Source organism: Triticum dicoccoides, chromosome 7B (genome assembly GCF_002162155.2).
Source record: "Triticum dicoccoides isolate Atlit2015 ecotype Zavitan chromosome 7B, WEW_v2.0, whole genome shotgun sequence".
Classification (NCBI taxonomy): domain Eukaryota; kingdom Viridiplantae; phylum Streptophyta; class Magnoliopsida; order Poales; family Poaceae; genus Triticum; species Triticum dicoccoides.
This window is the reverse complement of record NC_041393.1, coordinates 28,020,505-28,039,989: the sequence shown is the minus strand read 5'-3', so window position 1 is coordinate 28,039,989 and position 19,485 is coordinate 28,020,505. Positions and strand designations below refer to the sequence as shown.

Below are 19,485 nucleotides of genomic sequence, written 5' to 3'. Positions count from 1 at the left end.
CTCCGGTTTATATAGACACCAGAGAGGGCTAGGGTTAGACAGAGTCGGTTACAATGGGAGGAGATCTTCATATCGTATCGCCAAGCTTGCCTTCCACGCCAAGGAAAGTCCCATTCGGACATGGGACGAAGTCTTCAATCTTGTATCTTCATAGTCTGGGAGTCCGGCCAAAGGTCATAGTCCGGCCATCCGGACACCCCCTAATCCAGGACTCCCTCACCTGGTAAGGGAGCTTGATGCCCATGCCTTACAACATGTATGCTTGATGCAGATGGTGCCGCTGCCATGGAGAACCTTCGGGCGGAGCTCGCCCGAGTCAAAGAGCAGGCCAGAAAGAGTGATGCGGCTGCCTTAAAGGCGGCCGAAGAGCTAAAAGCCGAACATGCTGCTCACTGCTGAAGCAAGAAGGAAATGGCCGAGATGGCCGTGGAGTTGTAGAATGTTGTCGACCGCTGCAAGCTTCTTGAAAAAGAAGATCGAGCGGTGCAAGAGGACCTGCAGAAGGCCACTACCGAGGCCAAGGATGCTCGGTCTGCGATGAGAGCTATGAAGGAGGAGCTGCGTCAGGCCGGAGATATCGCGGCTGGAAGCCCTTTCTGCTGTGGAGGAAATTCATGGATCCTAAATGTGCTCAGTTGGACCGGCTGTGGAGTGCGGAGGATTCTTATCTATACTTGGTGGTAAGTGCTGCGGACGCGGTCGAACACTTCATCAAAAGGATCACGAAATGGAAAAGGTGTTTTGGTCGCAGTTCCATAATCCAGAGCGCCCACTTTCATTAACCGATCGCTTGGCCGAATGGGCGCAGCTGAATAGGTTATCCGGACTTGCCATGAAGGATGTCGTGAGTCTTTTGTTGCCAAAAAGGCCCGAGCAAAAGAGTTATTTTGGCTTGGTGCAGCAGTTCCTTGGTGCGGTGCCGCATATCAATGCAATGAGGAGGTCGGCATGCATAGAGGGTGCGCGGATGGCTCTTGCCTGTGTCAAGACATACTGGGCGGAGATGAAGGCCACTGATGTTGCATCCCAAGATTCGGACGGAAGCCGAGTACCTATCGAGCACTATTTTCAGGAAGTTCTGCTGGGCGCTCGTTTAATAGAGACGCAGTGCTCGAAGGATATTATGTTCGAATAACATGTATTATTGTGAAACAATGTATCGATGGAATATAAGAGCTTTTTATACTTGTGCCTTTCAAGAATTAAAATACCTCATGTGCGGCCGCTAATGTATATGTATATATAACCTGAAAGATGGCAGTCTTCGGCGTCAGCCCCCTCGCATATAATGCAGGGGTGTTTGCAAAAGGCGCATTTTCACACTTGATCCAACGTCTTGGTCCTATAAAGGAGGTGGTAGCGCAGCAAACTAGGCAACCGGACTATAATGCTTTATCACTTTCACTTAGCCATAGGAGTTTGACAGTGGGGCTACGATATAGCCCCTAGGGGCACCGCGCTCACCCGGATTCGGGGCTCATATGTGCCTGACCGGGAAACGGTCCTTCGTCAATGCGGAGGAATCCTATAGATTCCGGCGGGTCATCGAGTGGTTGACCAGTCTCATGCTATATCATGACAGTCAGTTTTCGGCTTTCTCTACTAAGGTGCTCGCCTGGCCGAACCGGGGCACAATCGCAGTAGTTCTCCTAGTGCCGCCTTAGCCGATAGAGCGGAACGTAAGGCAGCAAAACACAGGAGCTGGGCAAAACCAACATTTGACCTAAGACATGATTCGGAGCTGATGCATATAAGGCCTAACTCGAGACGCCGAACACTCCCTAAGGTATTCGGTCTTTATGAAAACAGGCCGAACAACGCCCTTTGTAATAAGCCCCTGGTGTCCAGGTACGCGCAAAATTCTGACGTGGCCCATGCCAAGACGCCAGCCTCCTCCTTGGTTATGGCAAGAAACCAGGGGATGCGTATCAACAAGAGACAGTAAAAAAAGGTTTATGCAGGGTCTTAATCTAAAAAGAATCCTTGTCACGGGTCCCTACTACACGTCTGCGCCTGTGTCTCCGTTGTGCCGTATCCTGGATGGGTGTAGCACGGTGTTCATCTGTAAAAGAGAGGAACTTAGTTGAAAAAGATCATGCGAAAATGTACATTATACTAAATAAACAAAGTACAATTCAAAAAATGAATAAAATTGAGCCTTATTGTCTCTTGTTGTACATGCGCGGAGCCCCTTGTGCGGGGGTATGCGGCTAGTAAGCCCTTGTATGTTTACGCTAGACTCGTCTAACCGTGTCCGGGGTCTGAACGACCTGTTTAGGTGCTTTGATTAGTGAAGCTGGTTTAGTGTGTGGCTGTCAAGGCAGTCACACAATCTTCCGCGCTCGAGGAACACTCGATATTTCCCTTTAAGGAGATGATGCCTTGCGGACCGGGCATTTTAAGTGTAAGGGATGCATAATGCGATATTGCGTTAAAGCGGGCGAAAGCTTCGCGTCCCAGTAGTGCTTGGTAGCTACTTGTAAATGGGGCAAGGTGGAAGGTTAACTTTTCGCGGCGGAAGTTGTCGGGTGAGCCGAACACAACTTCTAGCAGTAGAGAGCCCATACAATGGGCATATGGACATGGCATTACCCCTTGAAAGGAAGTGTTGCTATGGCGAAGTTTGGTTGGGTCTATCCCCATTTTGCGGATTGTGTTATGGTATAGCAGGTTTAGATCACTGCCGCCGTCCATTAGGACTTGTGTAAATTGGAGTCCGTCAATCATCAGATCTAATATCAAGGCAGTCCATCCTGCATTCCGGATACTTCTAGAGTAATCCTGATGGTCGAAGGTGATTGGTTTTAACAACTAGTGGCGGGACTCCTCTGGGATAGGCCATATGGCGTGTACCTCTATGGGCACCGCTCTATTTTTCCCTTTTGTCACGTGAAGTGAGTTTACTCTTTTGACTTCTTGTGGGAAATTCTTTTGTTTTCCGGTGCTCTGCTTGTGGGGTTCGTCATCGTCCTCGCTCGGTGTGTCGAGCCCCTTGTGTCCAGCGTTGAGTTTGCCGGACTGCTTGAAGACCCAACAATCTCTGTGGGTATGGTTTGCAGGCTTCCCGAGAGTACTGTGGATTTGGCATATCTTGTCCAAGATTTTGTTTAAGTTAGATAGCTCGTCCCTGTTATCCTTAAGGGGCAGTTTTTTATGAATCTGCCGAGAGCTTTTGAATCCGGCGTTGACTGCCGTGCTCTTCGGGCTGTTTCCCTTGGTCCGGCGCTGGTCCTTGTTGCGTCGCGGTTTCCTATTTCCATCCTTGGCTTCGGATGTACTTGGATCACTGGTACTGCATCTTGCCAGCCAGCTGTCTTCTCCCGCACAAAAGCGGGTCATGAGGCTTGTTAATGCGGCCATTGTTCTTGGCTTTTCTTGGCCGAAGTGTCTGGCGAGCCATTCGTCTCGGACGTTGTGTTTGAAACCTGCTAAGGCTTCGGCGTCCGGATAGTTGACTATTTGGTTCTTTTTAGCAAGGAATCTGTTCCAGAATTTTCGGGCTGACTCTCCTGGTTGTTGAGCTATGTGACTTAAATCGTCTGCATCCGGAGGTCGGACATGGGTCCCTTGAAAATTTGCCCGAAAAGCATCCTCGAGCTCTTCCCAACTTCCAATGGTGTTTTCGGGGAGGCTTTTGAGCCAATGCCGGGCTGGCCCTTTGAGCTTGAGGGGTAAGTATTTTATGGCGTGGAGGTCATCTCCTCTAGCCATGTGTATGTGGAGGATGTAATCCTCAATCCAGACTCCAGGGTCTGTTGTTCCGTCGTATGCCTCTATGTTTACGGGCTTGAATCCCACTGGGAATTCGTAATCCAGAACCTCATCAGTGAAACATAGGGGTTGTGCGGCACCCCTATATTTAGGTGTACCGTAATATTCGGATACTTGATGTGTTGCATTGCTTACTAGAGCTTGCTTTCTTGGCCCGTAGATAGATCTAACTGGGCCATCTCTTTGATGCGAATCCGTGTGCGGATCGCGTGCCGGCTTGTGTGTGGCGCCGTTTGCCGCTCTATGTTTGCCATGGGGTCGTCTATCCGACCGGGTGGTCTCCCTGTTCTTTGATTGCGGGGGCTCTACGGCCTCCTCATCAAATTCGGGCAGTAGTTTTCGCTTCGGGTAGCTCTTTGTTCGGCGACTATCGCCGTATTTGTCTGCGGTGTTGAGTAATTTGCTCCATCTGATTCTGAGCGCATCTTCCGCTGTTTTGAGCTTCCGCTTCTGCTTTTTCAGGCTACGTGCAGTGGCGACGAGCCTTTTGTGGAGGTTCTTCTGCTCCAACAACTTGTCCGGTGTGAGATCGTCCGGACTGTTATCTTCCCGGGGACAGATTGTTTATCCATATTGTCCTGTTTGGACGGTTGCTTGATAGCATGTTCGTCGTCCACCGGTTCGCCCTGCTCTATGGCTGGGTCTGTATGGCTGCTGTCTTTGTCGAGCCGGGATTTTGGGCGGCGCTTACGTCGCTGTTTTGACTGCTTTGCGAGGGAACTATCCCTTGTGGCGTCCCGTTGTTCCTCATCGTCCCTTCCTTTAGGTGTGTCCACCATGTATACATGCATCGTGAGATGAGGTGGTTGTCCAGTGCCTTATAGGTGTTGGTTCATGCTTATCTCCTACATCGTCATCCATACCGTCGATGTCTTCGGAGTCGAAGTCGAGCACGTTGTTTAAACTTTCGACCATGGCTACGAAGTGGATGGTGGGTGGGCTTTGAATTTCTTTGTCGTCCGCATCCCAACCTCGTTGACCATAATCCGGCCAGGGCTCTCCTGATAAAGAGAGAGACTTTAGTAAATTTAGGATGTCGCCAAAGGGCGAGTGCTGAAAGATGTCTGCGGTGGTGAACTCCATGATCGGCGCCCAATCGGATTCAATTGGCAGGAGCGCGGAAGGTTCGGAGTCTGGAGCGGAGTCCGGCACCTTGGAGTCACGAGCTTCGCAAGGGACAGGGTTGGTGTTCGGCTCAATCGCCGTAGAGATAGTAGCCCCCGAGGTGGTGTCCAGCCACCCATCCTCGATCGGCGCAGTCGGATCTGAGCTAAGGGTCGGAGCAGACACTTGTGCGGCCTCCAGGGCACTGTCCGGTGGCAGAGCTAGATCATGCCCATCGTGACAGTGCGGCGCGCTTGGCTGTGGCTCGAACCCGTCGAAGATCAAGTCTCCGCGGACGTCAGCCGTGTAGTTCAAACTTCCAAACCTGACCTGATGGCCAGGGGCGTAGCTTTCAATCTGCTCCAGATGGCCAAGCGAATTGGCCCGCAGTGCAAAGCCATCGAATACGAAGATCTGTCCGGGGAGAAAGGTCTCACCCTGGACCGCATCGTTGTTGATGATCGGAGGAGCCATCGGGCCTAAAGATGACGACACAGAGGAACTCTCAATGAAAGCACCAATGTCGGTGTCAAAACCGGTGGATCTCGGGTAGGGGGTCCCGAACTGTGCGTCTAGGCGGATGGTAACAGGAGACAAGGGGCACGATGTTTTTACCCAGGTTCGGGCCCTCTTGGTGGAGGTAAAACCCTACTCCTGCTTGATTAATATTGATGATATGGGTAGTACAAGAGTAGATCTACCACGAGATCAGAGAGGCTAAACCCTAGAAGCTAGCCTATGGTATGATTGTTGTTCGTCCTACGGACTAAAACCCTCCGGTTTATATAGGCACCGAAGAGGGTTAGGGTTACACAGAGTCTGTTACAATGGTAGGAGATCTACATATCCGTATCGCCAAGCTTGCTTTCCACGCAAAGGAAAGTCCCATCCGGACACGGGACGGGGTCTTCAATCTTATATCTTCATAGTCCAGGAGTCCGGCCAACGGTGGTAGTTCGGCCATCCGAACACCCTCTAATCCAGGACTCCCTCATCCATCATCTCAGGAGGCACCCCAACCTCTGGAGGACGCAAGCAGCGCCAGCGCTCCCAACCTCGTCGAGCACCCCGTGTACTTCATCAGCACGGTGCTACGAGACGCAAGGGCGCGGTACCCCATGCCTCAAAAACTCCTCCTCGCGCATCTGGTGGCCTCATGCAAGCTGCAGCACTACTTCCAAGGCCATCCCATCAAGGTCGTCTCATCATACCCCTTGGAAAGGGTACTCAGGAGCCCCAATTCAGTTGGAAGAGTCGCTGAGTGGAACATCGAGCTGCAAGTGTTTCAGCTAGAATTTAGCACGACCAGAGTCATCAAGGGGGTTGCGCTTGCGGACTTCGTGGCGGAATGGACAGAGGCGCTAGGCCTCGAGGCTGGCGAGGATCGATCACTTTCCCCGGGAAGCGAGGCACCGGACGGCTGGGTCATGTACTTCGATTGGGTGTTCACCCGACACGGCGCGGGGGCTGGCGCGGTGCTCGTATCTCCCACTCAAGACAAGCTCTACTACACCGTACAACTCTGTTTCCAGCACGGAGAAAAGGTCTCCAACAACATAGCAGAGTACGAAGGCCTCATAGCAGGCCTGAAAGCCGCAGTCACCTTGGGGGTAAAGCGCCTCACCATCAAGGGTGATTCGCAACTCCTCGTTAATTTCTCCAACAAGGTGTACGAGCCGAAGGACGAGCACATGGAAGCCTACCTCGCGGAGGTCCGCAGGATGGAGAAGCAGTTCTGGTGACTGGAGCTGCAGCATGTGCCTCGCGGCACCAATCAAGAGGCTAATGACATCGCCAAAAGGGAATCTAGGCGGCTACCTCAGGAGCCAGGCGTCTTCGAGGAGCGACTCTTCAAGCCCTCGGCAACACCGTCACTATCAAGCACGACGCAGCCTCGGGAAGAGCTCCCCCAGCCGCCTGCCTCGGGAGCCCCAGTCTGCGGCCCGGCCTCAGGAGCACGCCTGCTCCTGGCGTTGGAGCCTCAGAAAGGATGCTGGATCGCAGAGCTCAGGAACTACCTGACACAGGGGACCTTGCCGGAGAAGGAGGAGGAAGCGGAGCATGTGGCGCGGCAGGCCACTGCCTACTGCATCAAGGATGGAGAGCTCTATCCGAGGCGGCCAAATGATGTGTCCCTACGTTGCATTTCTAGAGAGCAAGGGAAGGAGCTGCTGGTAGACATACACGGTGGAGATTGTGGGCATCACTCATCATCACGGACCCTCGTTGGCAAGGCATTCCGCAGCGGGTTCTATTGGCCCACGGCACTCAACGACACCGTGGAGCTGGTGAAGGCTTGTGAGGCCTGCCAATTCCATGCCAAGCAGATCCATCAGCCGGCGGGAGGTCTGCAGACTATACCCCTCTCATGGCCATTCACAGACTGGGGGCTGGATATCCTGGGCCCATTCCCTCAGGCGCCAGGGAGCTATCGCTACCTCTATGTCGGCGTGGATAAGTTCACCAAGTGGGCTGAGGTGGAAGCTGTTCGCACCATCCCTGCAGGCTCCGCGGTCAAGTTCATCAAGGGCCTCGTGAGCCGATTCGGGGTGCCTAACCGCATCATCACCGACAACGGTTTGCATTTCACCAGTAACCTCTTCAAAACATACTGTGCTAACCTTGGAACGCAGATATGCTACGATACGGTAGCACACTCCCGGAGCAACGGTCAGGCCGAGCGAGCCAACGCAGAGGTCCTGAGGGGCCTCAAAACCAGGACCTTCAAGAAGAAGCTGGAGGCCTGTGGTAGGGGCTGGTACGACGAGATCCAGTTCGTGCTATGGTCTATCCGCACAACCGCGGCCAAACCAACCGGCGAGACTCCGTTCTTCCTCGTCTACGGAGCTGAGGCAGTCCTCCCTCACGAGATCAGGCATCATTCCGCACGGGTCCTGGCGTTCGACGAGGCGCAGCAGGACGCCATGCGGGGGACGAACCTCGTGCTAGGGGAGGAACACCGTCGAGAGGCCGCACTACGAGCGGCAAGGTATCAACAGGCGCTGCGGCGGTACCACTGCCGCAACATCCGCCCCAGGACTCTTGAGGTAGGGGACCTCATGCTCAGGCGGGTCCTCTCCAGGGAAGGGCTGCACAAGCTCTCTCCCATGTGGGAGGGCCCGTTCAAGGTTGTTCATGTTTCTAGGCCCGACTCCGCGCGCTTGGAGACCCAGGAGGGAGTACCCATCCAGAACGCGTTGAACATCCAACATCTCCGGAGATTCTACCCCTGGCGAGGCCCAGTGCCTGCGGAGAAGGCCCGGTGCCTGTGAAGAAGGCCAACGCCTGTGAAGCTACCGCGTTTTGGAGAAGGCCCGATGCCTGTGAAGAAGGCCAACGCCTGTGAAGCTACCGCATTTTGGAGAAGGCCCGGTGCCTGTGAAGCTACCGTGTTTTGGAGAAGGCCCGGTGCCTGTGAAGAAGGCCAACGCCTGTGAAGCTACCGCGTTTTGGAGAAGGCCCGGTGCTTGTGAAGAAGGCCAATGCCTGTGAAGCTCGCCGCCCGTGACACTCTCACGTAATAATGAGTGGGGCTGTACACGCCCCGGAGTCTCTGAAGTGCCGCCCTCGGGCCTCGGGGGCTCCCGCCCATGCCCAGTGGCAGCACTTAGCTCCGCGCTGGTGAGAAGACGATGAAGACTAGATTAGGTGCCGGACGCGGCCTTTTCATTTGCTTTTTGCAGTTGTCTTGTTCTTTCCTATTTGAAGTTTTATCGAAGCTGTCCGTGCCTCTGGCTCGAGCCACCCTTTCTCCTTTTTGCTCATCTGCTTTGGTTTTCCCTCGCGCAAGTCTCGCAAGGGAGGTATGCGGGTGCCCTCGCGAGTGTTTTCTGCCCCGGTCGCCTAAAGCTCTCCTATCCAGGTCCGCTGAGGGAGCACCACTCCCAGTCCTTGCCCCACGGGCATTGTGACGCGAGCACGGGACCTGGGTCGGTCGCCCCCGCAACCGAACCAAAAGCCACCCCTCTTGACTAATCCTTGCAGGACATAAAGTACACGGCAAGGCCTCGGCCTCAGGAGGCAAGGACCGCTACAAGCCTCCACAGGTTAAGTAACTCCCGAACACGGGTACACGGCACAGAAACGGAGCACGGAAATAGCGGAAACAGCACGATAATTAGCAATGACAATTCAACATGCCCTCGCGGGGCCCTACACTACTCCCTCTTTTTTGCAGGAAAAGAAGAAAGGCAAAACGGGCATGACTAGCTCGGCACCAGCCCACGACGAGGGCTCGTACTGCCTCCGAGCTCGGTCAGATCCCCTCTTCTAGCTTCACCGAGGCGCGACGGTGGGCCGGCCCGCTACCTTCCCCCAGGCGGGCGCGATGATATGGAGGCTGGTCGCGACCCCCGCTGGAGGAGCTGCTGCCTGAAGGAGAGTCGCCAAAGCTTGCCGAGCCCCGGGCGCTGCAACCCACGCGCCTAACGCCATCTTCGTCCCGATCGACGCCAAGGATGGGCGCCCTGCCACAGTCATCGTCTTCGGGGCAGCACCCAGCGCGACGACCGTCTTCCCCGAACACCCACACGCAGAGGGTGGCGTCGCCGTCGAACCTGAAGTGCAAGGTGCACCGCCGGCTCAGGCCACGCGCACGAGCAAAAGTTTGCCAGCCACGGGTCAGGGCCAAACCCCCGGCGGCGGAAATCTCCAGCGAAGCCCAGGAAGCTCTGCTGCAGCAGCCGTCCGCCTGAAGCCAGAGGCCGCCCGGAGCGCTGGCTGGAAGCTCACCTATGAAGAAGCAAGGAAGCTGGAGCCAAGTGCTGGTCGGGTTCGCCGACCACACAACAAACTCTGGCAGCACTTCCGCCGAGCGGAAGCGTGGTCTGGGGGGTCGTGCAGCCACGACGTACCTCCCATCCACGACCAGGCGCTCGTCACCGCACAGGGAGCCGCCCCCGCGACCGCGGGAAGGCACCACAGGGGACGCAGGGTGCTTGCGGGGCCGGCCCCGACCGCGCTTGGTCGGAGGAGAGTCAGGCCCTTCCTGGCGAGCCTTTCCCTTCTCTGCGGCCGAGAACCTCTTCGGTGGAGCCATGGGGATAGCGGGCAATGGCGAAGATGAAGAAGAGGAGGAGTAGCAGAGGGAGATGAACCGGAGTGGCTTGCGTCGTTCCGTACTTATAGCCGGAGAAGGCCAACCTTCGGCCTCCATGATCACAGGTAATCATGACCCGTATTTGCATGCAGGGACTTGTCAAGTCGTGCGGTTGCCGAGGCGTCATGGGGAAGCGGAGACACCCATGTCCAATCAACCGCCACGCGGCGCCCAAGGCCGCAGGTTGTTGGGGCCCACGGCGCTTCGCACTTGCCCCTTCACTTCTCTGCTAAGCCAAGTCCGGGCGCGCCTTGGGCCCGGGGGCTACTGTCGACGTTCTGGGAACGGGGGTCCCCAGACTTGCCTGCCTGCGTCCTGCGGCAAGGCTCAAGTGAGGGCCCTATGCAGCCCAGCTTCATCAGCTCGAGCTCAAGACCCTCGCGAGGGGCCAAGCCTCGCGGGGCGGACGACAAGGAGCTTCCTCAGGAGCAGCCTCCTCAGGCGGGCTCGCGAGGAGGCGGAGAGATCAAGGCAGGGCACCTCCCGAGGGGCCCGTGTCGCAAGCCATTACAATCGGAGGCCAGGCGGGTGCCAGGCAGGCGCCGGCCTGCGTAGTGTCCTTATTTCCCTTTCGGTGCAAAGGGGGCAAGCATAGGCCAAGGCATCAGGCAAAGGTTACCGTTTCGGTGCAACAAGACGAAGACCAGCAGAACGGCAGGATGGAGGTCATCGTGGAGCCCAGGGCGGCGTCACCGTCAGAGCCTTTGGCAGCCGAAGACCAACTTTAGTCAGGATAAGTGTACTAGATGTTCCCCTTCAAAATGGCCAATTGTTGGCGCCCTTCCCGCTCATTATTTGGGGAGAGGCCCAGGGCCTCGCTCTATAAATAGGGCTAGCCACCCGCAGGGTAGAGAGAGATAGAGAGAGATCTAGAGGCATCTAGAGATCAACAATCCAGAGATCAGCCAAAGAGAGAGAGAGAGAGAGAGAGAGAGAGAGAGAGAGAGAGAGAGAGAGAGAGAGAGAAGCGAGTGAACTCATCCAAGCAGTTCATCGCACCAGCTCAAGAATAGCCCCTCGCGAGGCTGTTCTCCCTTTGTACTGTTCATTATCAGCCCCTGAGGCAATCCACCACACCACACACTGGAGTAGGGTATTACACCACAATGGTGACCTGAACCAGTATAAACCTCGTGTCCCTTGTGTGTCCATCTTTCTTGCTTAGATCTTTGCGAGACTTCGACACGTGAGCTGGTAGGGGAGAGATCTTCGTGCGCACCCCAGTGTTCGAACCTCAAGGGTCTGCCGGAACCCGAAATCCGACATCAGCCACCACCACCGATGACCTTCCTTGTCTTCACAGTCGAGAACCCCTAACTCTAGAAGATGCTCTGTGAGCAGTACTTTCAAATTTCTCCCTCGCACGAATAGTACTTGGTGCCCATGGCGATTTTGAATTTCTCGAGCACTAAAAGAATTTGGCATCGGTCAGTACATAGAAATTGACGTAGCTTAACAGGGAATCGTTCATAGCTCTATTGTGCACTAGAGTTGGCTGGGATAAACACCAATTGCTTCTCCGCCACTTCTACGATATCTTCCACCTCACTTGAGTTGTAGATTTTTGGCAAGTGATCATGATCCAATGATTTTTTTTTCCATCATTCATCTTATGGCAGGACTCTTCATCTTCTACTACTCTATGTAGGTGGCAACTCTAAGTACATTCACTTTGTGAAGGGTTGTATAGTGAGTTGTTTTTTCTGTTTGATCTTGGTCCTCTTCAGTACTTTCTTGGGATTGAGGTTTCTTCACCAAATGCCTTCTTTATTTCCCAAGAGAAATACCTTCATGATCTTCTTGCTCTTACTGATGAGCACACCATTGAGACTCCAATGGAACTATGTGTTCTCCTTTGCACTTCTGATTGTGAACCTCTATCTTATTCAATAATATCATCACTGCGTTGTGAGTCTTGTCTATCTTGATGTCACGATCCAGCTATCTCATATTGTATTCTCATTATGAATCAGTTTGCGAGAATTCAATATGGGTCATACATCCATATGCTCACATTATCTCAAGCATTGACATGTCTTGGGATCTAGGTGCTGCAGTGTATTGCAGTTCGTATTTTTATTTTCTCGTCATATTGCTACAGTTCATAGGCCCACCACTGCAGTGCATTCATATTGCTACAGTTCATAGGCCCACCACTGCAGTGCATTCATTTCGTATGCTGATGTTAGATAGCCGGTGGTACAGATGGATGTATTTTCTGTACAGTCTAGGTGCCATTCTGGTAATGTGCAGCGCACGGCATTTACTGGTCCAACTGCCACCTGATTACCACTGCACGTATGTCAGATGGTTAGTGCTCTTAAATCCCTTTGTTATGCCCTCGCAAAAAAATCACTTTGCTATGTACTCCAACTGGATGTCACGAGCCCTGTTAATGATATGTTTTTTATTTTATTTTAAGTACATGTTATCCTGGAGCAATGGTTGAGCACCGGATATGCTTTCTACGGTTATCCACGTGCTTGATCCCATTTTTTTTTTACTGTCAACTGTGGGGAAAACCCCCACAGCATATCAAAACTTTATTAAAGCCAGACAACAGTTACAACAACATGATTACAAGAGGTAACCGAAAGGAAAGGAGAAAAACAAAATAAAATAAAAGGCGAAAACTTAAGGTGGCAAGAAAGAGATCCACTTGAGTAACTCATCCTTGTATCCAGATTTGATTCGATGCTGCATCAGAGTAATGTCATGCTTGAAAGCTCCTCTCCATTTGTTGAAACTTGCCCTCTCACCTCTGAACACTGTGGCATTTCTGATTGCTTGATCCCATTTTGCGGTCCATTTGGTTGCATGTTCTGTTAGTAGCAGCAAAACGGAAGGAAAATATTAGGTGATACTACTCTTCACAATTATCAATTTCATGGGTTAAGATTGCAAACCGGACATGCCACCCGGTAGGTGATACTACTCTTCATATGCTCCCAAAATTTTAAACTCGCATTTAAAATGTTCCAAAAAATTCCTGATTTTTTAATGTTCAAAAGGCATGTGTGTACAACTTCTACAAAACTCAAATCCAAATTCAAAATACACATAGAGCAGCAAAAAAGACAAATCTATGATGAATTGTGTTTTTTCACCGCAAAAAAGGGTAAAGATATGAATAGTGTCAAAAATTCGACACTATTCACATCTTGATCTATTATTTCAGTTTCTCTATATATGTGTTTCAAATTTGGATTTGAATTATTTAAGGTTTGTAGACACATGACCTGTGAGCATACACAATTTTTTTCAAGATATTTTAAACATTTAAATATTTTTCAAACTTATTAGGAGCACCGGAGTATGCAAAGGGTGGTATCACCTGAGTCTCTCCCCAAAATGAAAGGTAGAAAGGAACTTTCAGAATATCCTTAATCTATCCTAAATTTTTTAAAACGCCGATTATATGGATTGTGGGGAGTTCTCGGAAAATGGTTCGGCTGACTGGCTGAGTATGGAGAACTTACTAATAATACGAAAATTCAATATGGGTTGTACTTCCGTATGCTCTTATTATCTGTAGCGTTAACATGTCTCGGGATCTGGGTGTTTTAGTGTATTATGCTCCGTATTTTTGTTTTCTCTTTGTATTGCAACAGTTTGTAGGCCCACCTCTACAATGCCGTTAGATAGCCGGTGGTGTGCAGCGCACAACATTTACTCGTCCAACTGCCACCAAACTATCACCGCATGTGATTGCTCAGAAGGCATGTGCGTACAACTTCGACAAAATTCAAAATCCAAATTCAAAATACATGTCGAGCAACAAATAAGGCAAAGCTAGGATTAGTTGTGTAAAACATGAATAGTGTCAAAAAATGACACTATTCACATTTGGATTTATCTTTTTAGTTTACCTATGTGTCTTTCAAATTTCGATTTGAACCTTCTAAGATTAGTAGACACATGTCCTATGAACATTTGCAAAAAAAATTCAAGATTTTTTTAAGCATTTAAATATTTATCAAACTTGAGAGCACGGAAGCATGTGAAGGGTGGTATCACCTGATACTCTTCCAAAACAAAAGGGCAGAAAGGAGATTTCAGCACCTCCTTAATCTATCCTAAGTTTTTCAAAATGCCAATTATGTTGGATCGTAGGGAGTACTTGGAAAATTGTTCCGTTGAGTACGTAGAACTTCTTTTTTGCAGGGTGACTATGTAAAACTTACTACTGCTATATATAAGGCCTCGTTAGACCAAGGTTACGAAGCAAATGACTCGGCGAATAAATACAATCATCTAGCCGAGTAGGATCAACGTTAGTCAACTAATGTATCCTCGGAAAAAAAGGCAACTACTAGTGTCTCCGATTTCACTCCAAGTCAGCACCGAAACATACGCGCAGCTAAACCTTAGCTTTTCCCAACTAAAATAAATAATCAGCTTTAGCCCGGCCAAATTCTGGACCAGGTACACTTTGCAACTACCGTTACAGACGCGAAACGTCCATATGGACCGTGCCTCCAGCCGTCACACCCTGAGCCAAGTGCGCCACACGATACATACGTACTATCACTGTATTCAGGCAAAGGCACCAATTTCCCCAGCTCGCACCCATTCACATTAACTGCTGCTGCACAGTTCATCATGCTGCTACTTAGAGCATCTTCAACAGGCGCCAAAAAAAAGCTTCGCGCACTAAAAATTTGTTTTTTGGGCGCCGAACAGCTCCAGCGAAAGCTGTAGTGCTAAAAGTTTTTGCGCGCGCGCTGAAAAACGCTATCACGCGCAGCATATTTTGGGCTCCGGATTATAAGCCTCCTTACATCTTTGTGGGACTCTCTCTCACTGTCTTTTATTTTTCCGCTCACCACTTTTTGCTTTTTTTTTCTTGATGGTTCTCTCATTGTCTAGAAGATGAACAAACATACCGCAGTTTTCCATTGGAATGTAGGGGAAGAGTTATGAGGTATGCTTTTTTCAAAACATGTGTGACTTAGCTATGGTGGTTACTCGAGAATTTTGGTGTTTTCCACTCCTCTTTTATAAAAAAATACTGGAGTTATCAGCATTGCACACGACTCTGTGAAGCATGAGCACACCAAGCATATTGATAAGGATGATTCCTTTATGCACTTTCATTTGCATGAGAAGGTCCTTTGTATCTACCTTCAGAGTTACTGTTGGTGGGTTTCTTCACGAGGGCCCACACTTAAAGGACATCAGGACTCCTATTTCACCATGCTCAGTATTGTTTCCCCCTTTGTATCATGGGCTTGACATTTATGCGCATATATAATTATATAATAGCCTTTGGCCTCATAAAAATACAATGTGCATATTTTCTAAGGAATTTCATCACTCCGACCTATCATTTTAAATATCATTATAAGAATTCCAAATTGCCGCCATGAAGTCTTATTTATCCTCTTTGGCAAAGAAACAACACAGACAACGTCGATAAATGAAAAAACTCCACTATTTAAAAATCCCAGGATGAAGGGGTGCCAATCATGCTAGGCTAGACCTGGGTTAAAGCCTGTGGCCTTGACGTGGCAGGGGTTGGCAGGGACATGTGGCGCTTCCCTGCAGCATCACAAGCCCATAATTCTATTGTCGTCATCCATTCCTAAATCCCAACTATTCTGAAGGCATCATACCTTGAAGGCAGATAATGCTAGGAGGGCGATTAATCTTTGGTGTGGAACTATTTAGACCATCTTTACATGTGGAGAGAAGCAAAATAAAAAAAAAGATTTATGCTAAGAGACAAAAATGTACAATGAAAGCATCAAAGTGGCTCATTTGCCAGCCAGCGTTGGGCCATGGCAAAGCATTCTTCTGGCTGGTACTCTGGAGCAGTATGACCACCACCCTACACAAACAAGCGATGAAGGGCTCTATTATATCTTCCACATAATGGTTCTATCATCCAATCCATGGACAAGAACCATGATCTAAAGAGAAAAACAAGATCACCTTTATTGTTGCAAATGTCAAATTGTTCGCATATGCAATGGTAAATCTGCAAAAAGAAAAAAAAGTATTGCTCATCAGAAAAGATAGAGGAACATGATACACAATGCTATTCATATAGTTTTTGTTCTCTATGTGAAGAGGTGCAAAGAAAAGGAGTCAGATGACTTGACCCTGCGGCCTGGCCATTGAGATGCCATGCCCTCCAATCATTGACTATCGAGAAGTTCAAAGACCTTATCCATGCTTGCGTGCTCAACTGAGGCACCTGAAGATCATGGTCTCCGCTGTGCTCCCACAGACAAAATATTTTATTTACAAGGTCTCAAAGAAGATTACCACCCACTATGGATAAGAAAACTTATTTTGATGTCGCGCTTGCTCACCTGTACACGAGTGCACGGTAACCTCTCATGGTGAGGTTGATATGGTATGGTATGCTGCTTGGCATGTCATATGGGTAGGGAAGTTCTCTTTTGCATCTTTTCCACTCACTAACCGTCCCCTATCGCCAAATTTGTTTTTGTCAGTGTTGTTCTAAGTGATTTAGATGGTAATGCTTCTACACTTAGGATGTTTTAACCCTCTGTGAATACGTGAAAGATATTCCTGACAAAAAATGATGTAGCTTTACCTGCTTGATCCCGAGAGCATCTCTAGTCATCTTGTTGTTCATCCAAAAGTATGACAGGTAGTAACCGTATGTCTGCAGTTTAGAAAGAAAATCCATCTAAGTTTGTGATACGAGAGTAGTGTCACAACCATATGACATTGTCACATCTTCTAATCAAGCTGACGCTTCAAGGATAATGAAAGACTGACAAGACAATCGATGGCAGGTCGAGCAGGAGCCTCATTTAGCTCGACCGATTCTTCCAACAAGTTCTTTCTAGCCATTGCATCATGTATGGGCTTTGGCGCGGAGAAGACACATTTTTTGTACAGGATGTGCGCATCTAGGATTTCAGAAATGAGCTGCAGCAGAGATGTGCTTTAGCTGATGTTGGCAATACCTTAAGTTCATAACAAAAAGGTCGGCACATGAATCTCACGCTGTTTACAGTTTGTAGCACCTCAGCACACATTTGATTCGCGGGGTTTACATAATCTCCTTTGCAGTGCTGCATTGCAGCCTTGGGGAAAGAAAAGGAAAACTACAAATTCTTTAGACTAACACATAGTACAAAATTTGTTAGCACACTTTTGTCAAAGCGAATGGATTAGTTGTTACCTCGTATATTTGATCAGATATTATCCCAAAGCCATGAGCAGCTGGAACCTGGAAATTTTCATCGAACTTTGGGTCCGTTATAGGGTTGCCGACCAGATAGCCCTGGAAATATGTCCATCAACACAAGAGAAGAGCGAGCCACATTATCATGGTAACACACATTCTTTGCACTCATTTTGCCATTGCAAAATAACAAGAGTTTGAAGGCTAGAGATTAGCTTGCCTTGAGATTGATGACAGGCTGCTGCCTTCCCTCAATTCCTGGAGCATATAGTAGAAGCATAGTTTTAAATAGCGGACTATGTCTCTTAGCGGCAGACCTCTCCAAATGTTACAACGCGCTATTTAAAACTTTACTTGATGTGCTAGCACCAAAGTCTGTTAGCACAAGACCTCTCTAAACGCTACAGCGCCGCTACATATAGCGCACTATTTAAACAGTGATCAGTAGAAGCAAGTTAAAAGATAGCTGGCTTGGTGACTCAGGAAGAAAAATGGAAAATATATCTGCTTCTGAAATACTGCTTGGAAGAACATTCCGTACTGCTTCATAATAAAACTCGTGTAACGGAAATTAGCTAGAGAGACCCTACAACTACAATGCACCAACAATTTGTACTGTAATCCAAAGGAAATTGGAGTATTCTTCTACCTTGTGGAATGTACGTGCTCCTACATTGCATTAAAGTGGTGTTATTATTAGGAAGAAGCAGAGAGATCTACATTACCTTCTGAAATGTATTGCGCGATGAGTGGAACCACCTTTCCGGCGTATGAATCTCCTCCGATGTAGAAAGGGTTGGAAAGGTACTGCGGGTGATCCGTGAACCACTGCATAATTAACCAGGCAGTGAGCGGTCGATGTACTACTGAATTATTGCCATGACAGTGGAAAAATCGATCAACGCCTCTCGTCACCTTAATCAGAAACCTCTGGACTTGCAGAGAGGAGGAATAGTCTCCGACGTCGCAGCCTTCGGGGTCGCGCGCGTACGAGAAGCCCGAGCAGACGGGCGAGTCCAAGAAGACGATGCTTGCCATCTGATCATCGTCGTCGTCGTCAGTAAAGCAGGAAGAAAACCGAGGAAGGAGAGACATACTCAGCACAAGAATGTGGCCGTCGAACATTCAGTCATTCTCACTCACCTTGGTCCATGACAAGGGGTTGTATACCAGCTGCGGCAAACCGCCATCGTACGGCGCCAGCACGTACTTCACGGGGCCGACTTCGAAGGCGAGGCCGCTGAAGCCGGAGCAGCGAGGGCCGCCGGTGAGCCACAGGAGCACCGGGTCCGCGCCGGGGCTCCGCTCCGACTCCACGAAGTAGTAGAAGAGCTCCGCCCCGGTGTCCTCCTCCACGCCCACGTACCTGCCAACTCCAGCTCCCGCCATGAGAATCCAACATGGAACCACCAGCGAATGCATACGCGGATACGAGGTTACCCGGTCTCGAGGTAGAAGGGGAGAGGCCCATCGAATCCCGGCAGGTGGGTGACCACCGTCGATGCCGGCGCCGGCGCCGGGCGCGAGAGCAGCAGGAGCAGGAGGCCGGGAACGAGACGCAGCGGCCTCATCATGTTTGCTTGTTTCTGTGGTGGTCAGTGCTGCTCGCGCCGATTTGGATCCACACATCTGAAACAATAGTACCGCAAGTTGACCACGTGGTACACGTGATAAGCAACCCATGATAAACAAACAGGTTGTTTTCCTTAATAAAAAATAGAAAAAAGTACTGCTAGTTACAGTGACTCGACCTGTGGGCTTTGCCAGAAAAAAAACATGTCCAGATGGGCCACCGCACTGCCACGTGAAGAGCTCACAGAGGACCATGTTGCAAGGAGAAAGGCATGCATCATCAGGTCACCTTCAACGAAAGTCTTGTTGTTGTTGGTAAAATTTCCATATCATCAACCAACAAGCTACTATTATACAACTATCTTGCAAATATTGGTGTATCAAGAGGGGGCAGGCCATGATGCAGTACTACTCCCTGCAATCCATAATAATTGTCATAGATTTAGTATAAAATTGTACTAAATCAGAGATAATTAATACTCCATTCATTTCAAAATATAGTGTGTCATCGGTTTTCGTGCTTCAACTTTGATCATAAATTTAACAAACGAGACCAACTGTGCCGAGAGAAAAAAAATATACCAATGTATTCATATTCAAAAGAAGTTTTTAATTATATAATTTTTGCTCTCATCGCAATCAGTCTCGTGGGTTAAATTTATAGTTAAAGTTGAACCTCAAAAAACGTGAGCGCGCTATATTTTGAAACGGAGGGAATAAATTAGCTGGAGTAGATGTTAGTACTAGCACGTTGGTGTCTGGTGGTGCATCGAGA

The 19,485-nt window shown here is 49.7% G+C and overlaps 1 protein-coding gene across 2 annotated transcripts; it reads right to left on the bottom strand.

The window, feature by feature from the left end:
* Positions 1-15,385: 15,385 nt before the first annotated feature.
* Positions 15,386-18,753, bottom strand: LOC119340916 (serine carboxypeptidase-like 7). Of its 2 annotated transcripts, none has more exons than XM_037612813.1 (13): positions 18,579-18,753; positions 18,282-18,504; positions 18,054-18,176; positions 17,864-17,966; positions 17,359-17,396; positions 17,136-17,237; positions 16,957-17,058; positions 16,727-16,879; positions 16,539-16,610; positions 16,291-16,409; positions 16,078-16,191; positions 15,908-15,953; positions 15,386-15,803 (listed from the first exon to the last, which is right to left on the bottom strand). In XM_037612813.1, the coding sequence occupies exons 1-13, from the start codon at positions 18,710-18,712 to the stop codon at positions 15,720-15,722; spliced, it is 1,413 nt and encodes a 470-aa protein (XP_037468710.1). In that variant the 5' UTR covers positions 18,713-18,753; the 3' UTR covers positions 15,386-15,719. The 2 variants fall into 2 exon arrangements, with proteins under 2 accessions (XP_037468710.1, XP_037468711.1); XM_037612814.1 differs by having other exon boundaries at positions 16,957-17,037.
* Between the last annotated feature and the right edge of the window lie 732 nt (positions 18,754-19,485).

Coding starts and splice junctions, on each gene's coding strand:
- LOC119340916 (XM_037612813.1), bottom strand. CDS start 18,712: ATGATGAGGCCGCTGCGTCTCGTTCCCGGCCTCCTGCTCCTGCTGCTC. Junction 16,611..16,726: donor GACCTGCCATCGATTGTCTT/GTCAGTCTTTCA, acceptor TCTAAACTGCAG/ACATACGGTTACTACCTGTC. Junction 16,410..16,538: donor ATGCTCTCGGGATCAAGCAG/GTAAAGCTACAT, acceptor ATTTGGCGATAG/GGGACGGTTAGTGAGTGGAA.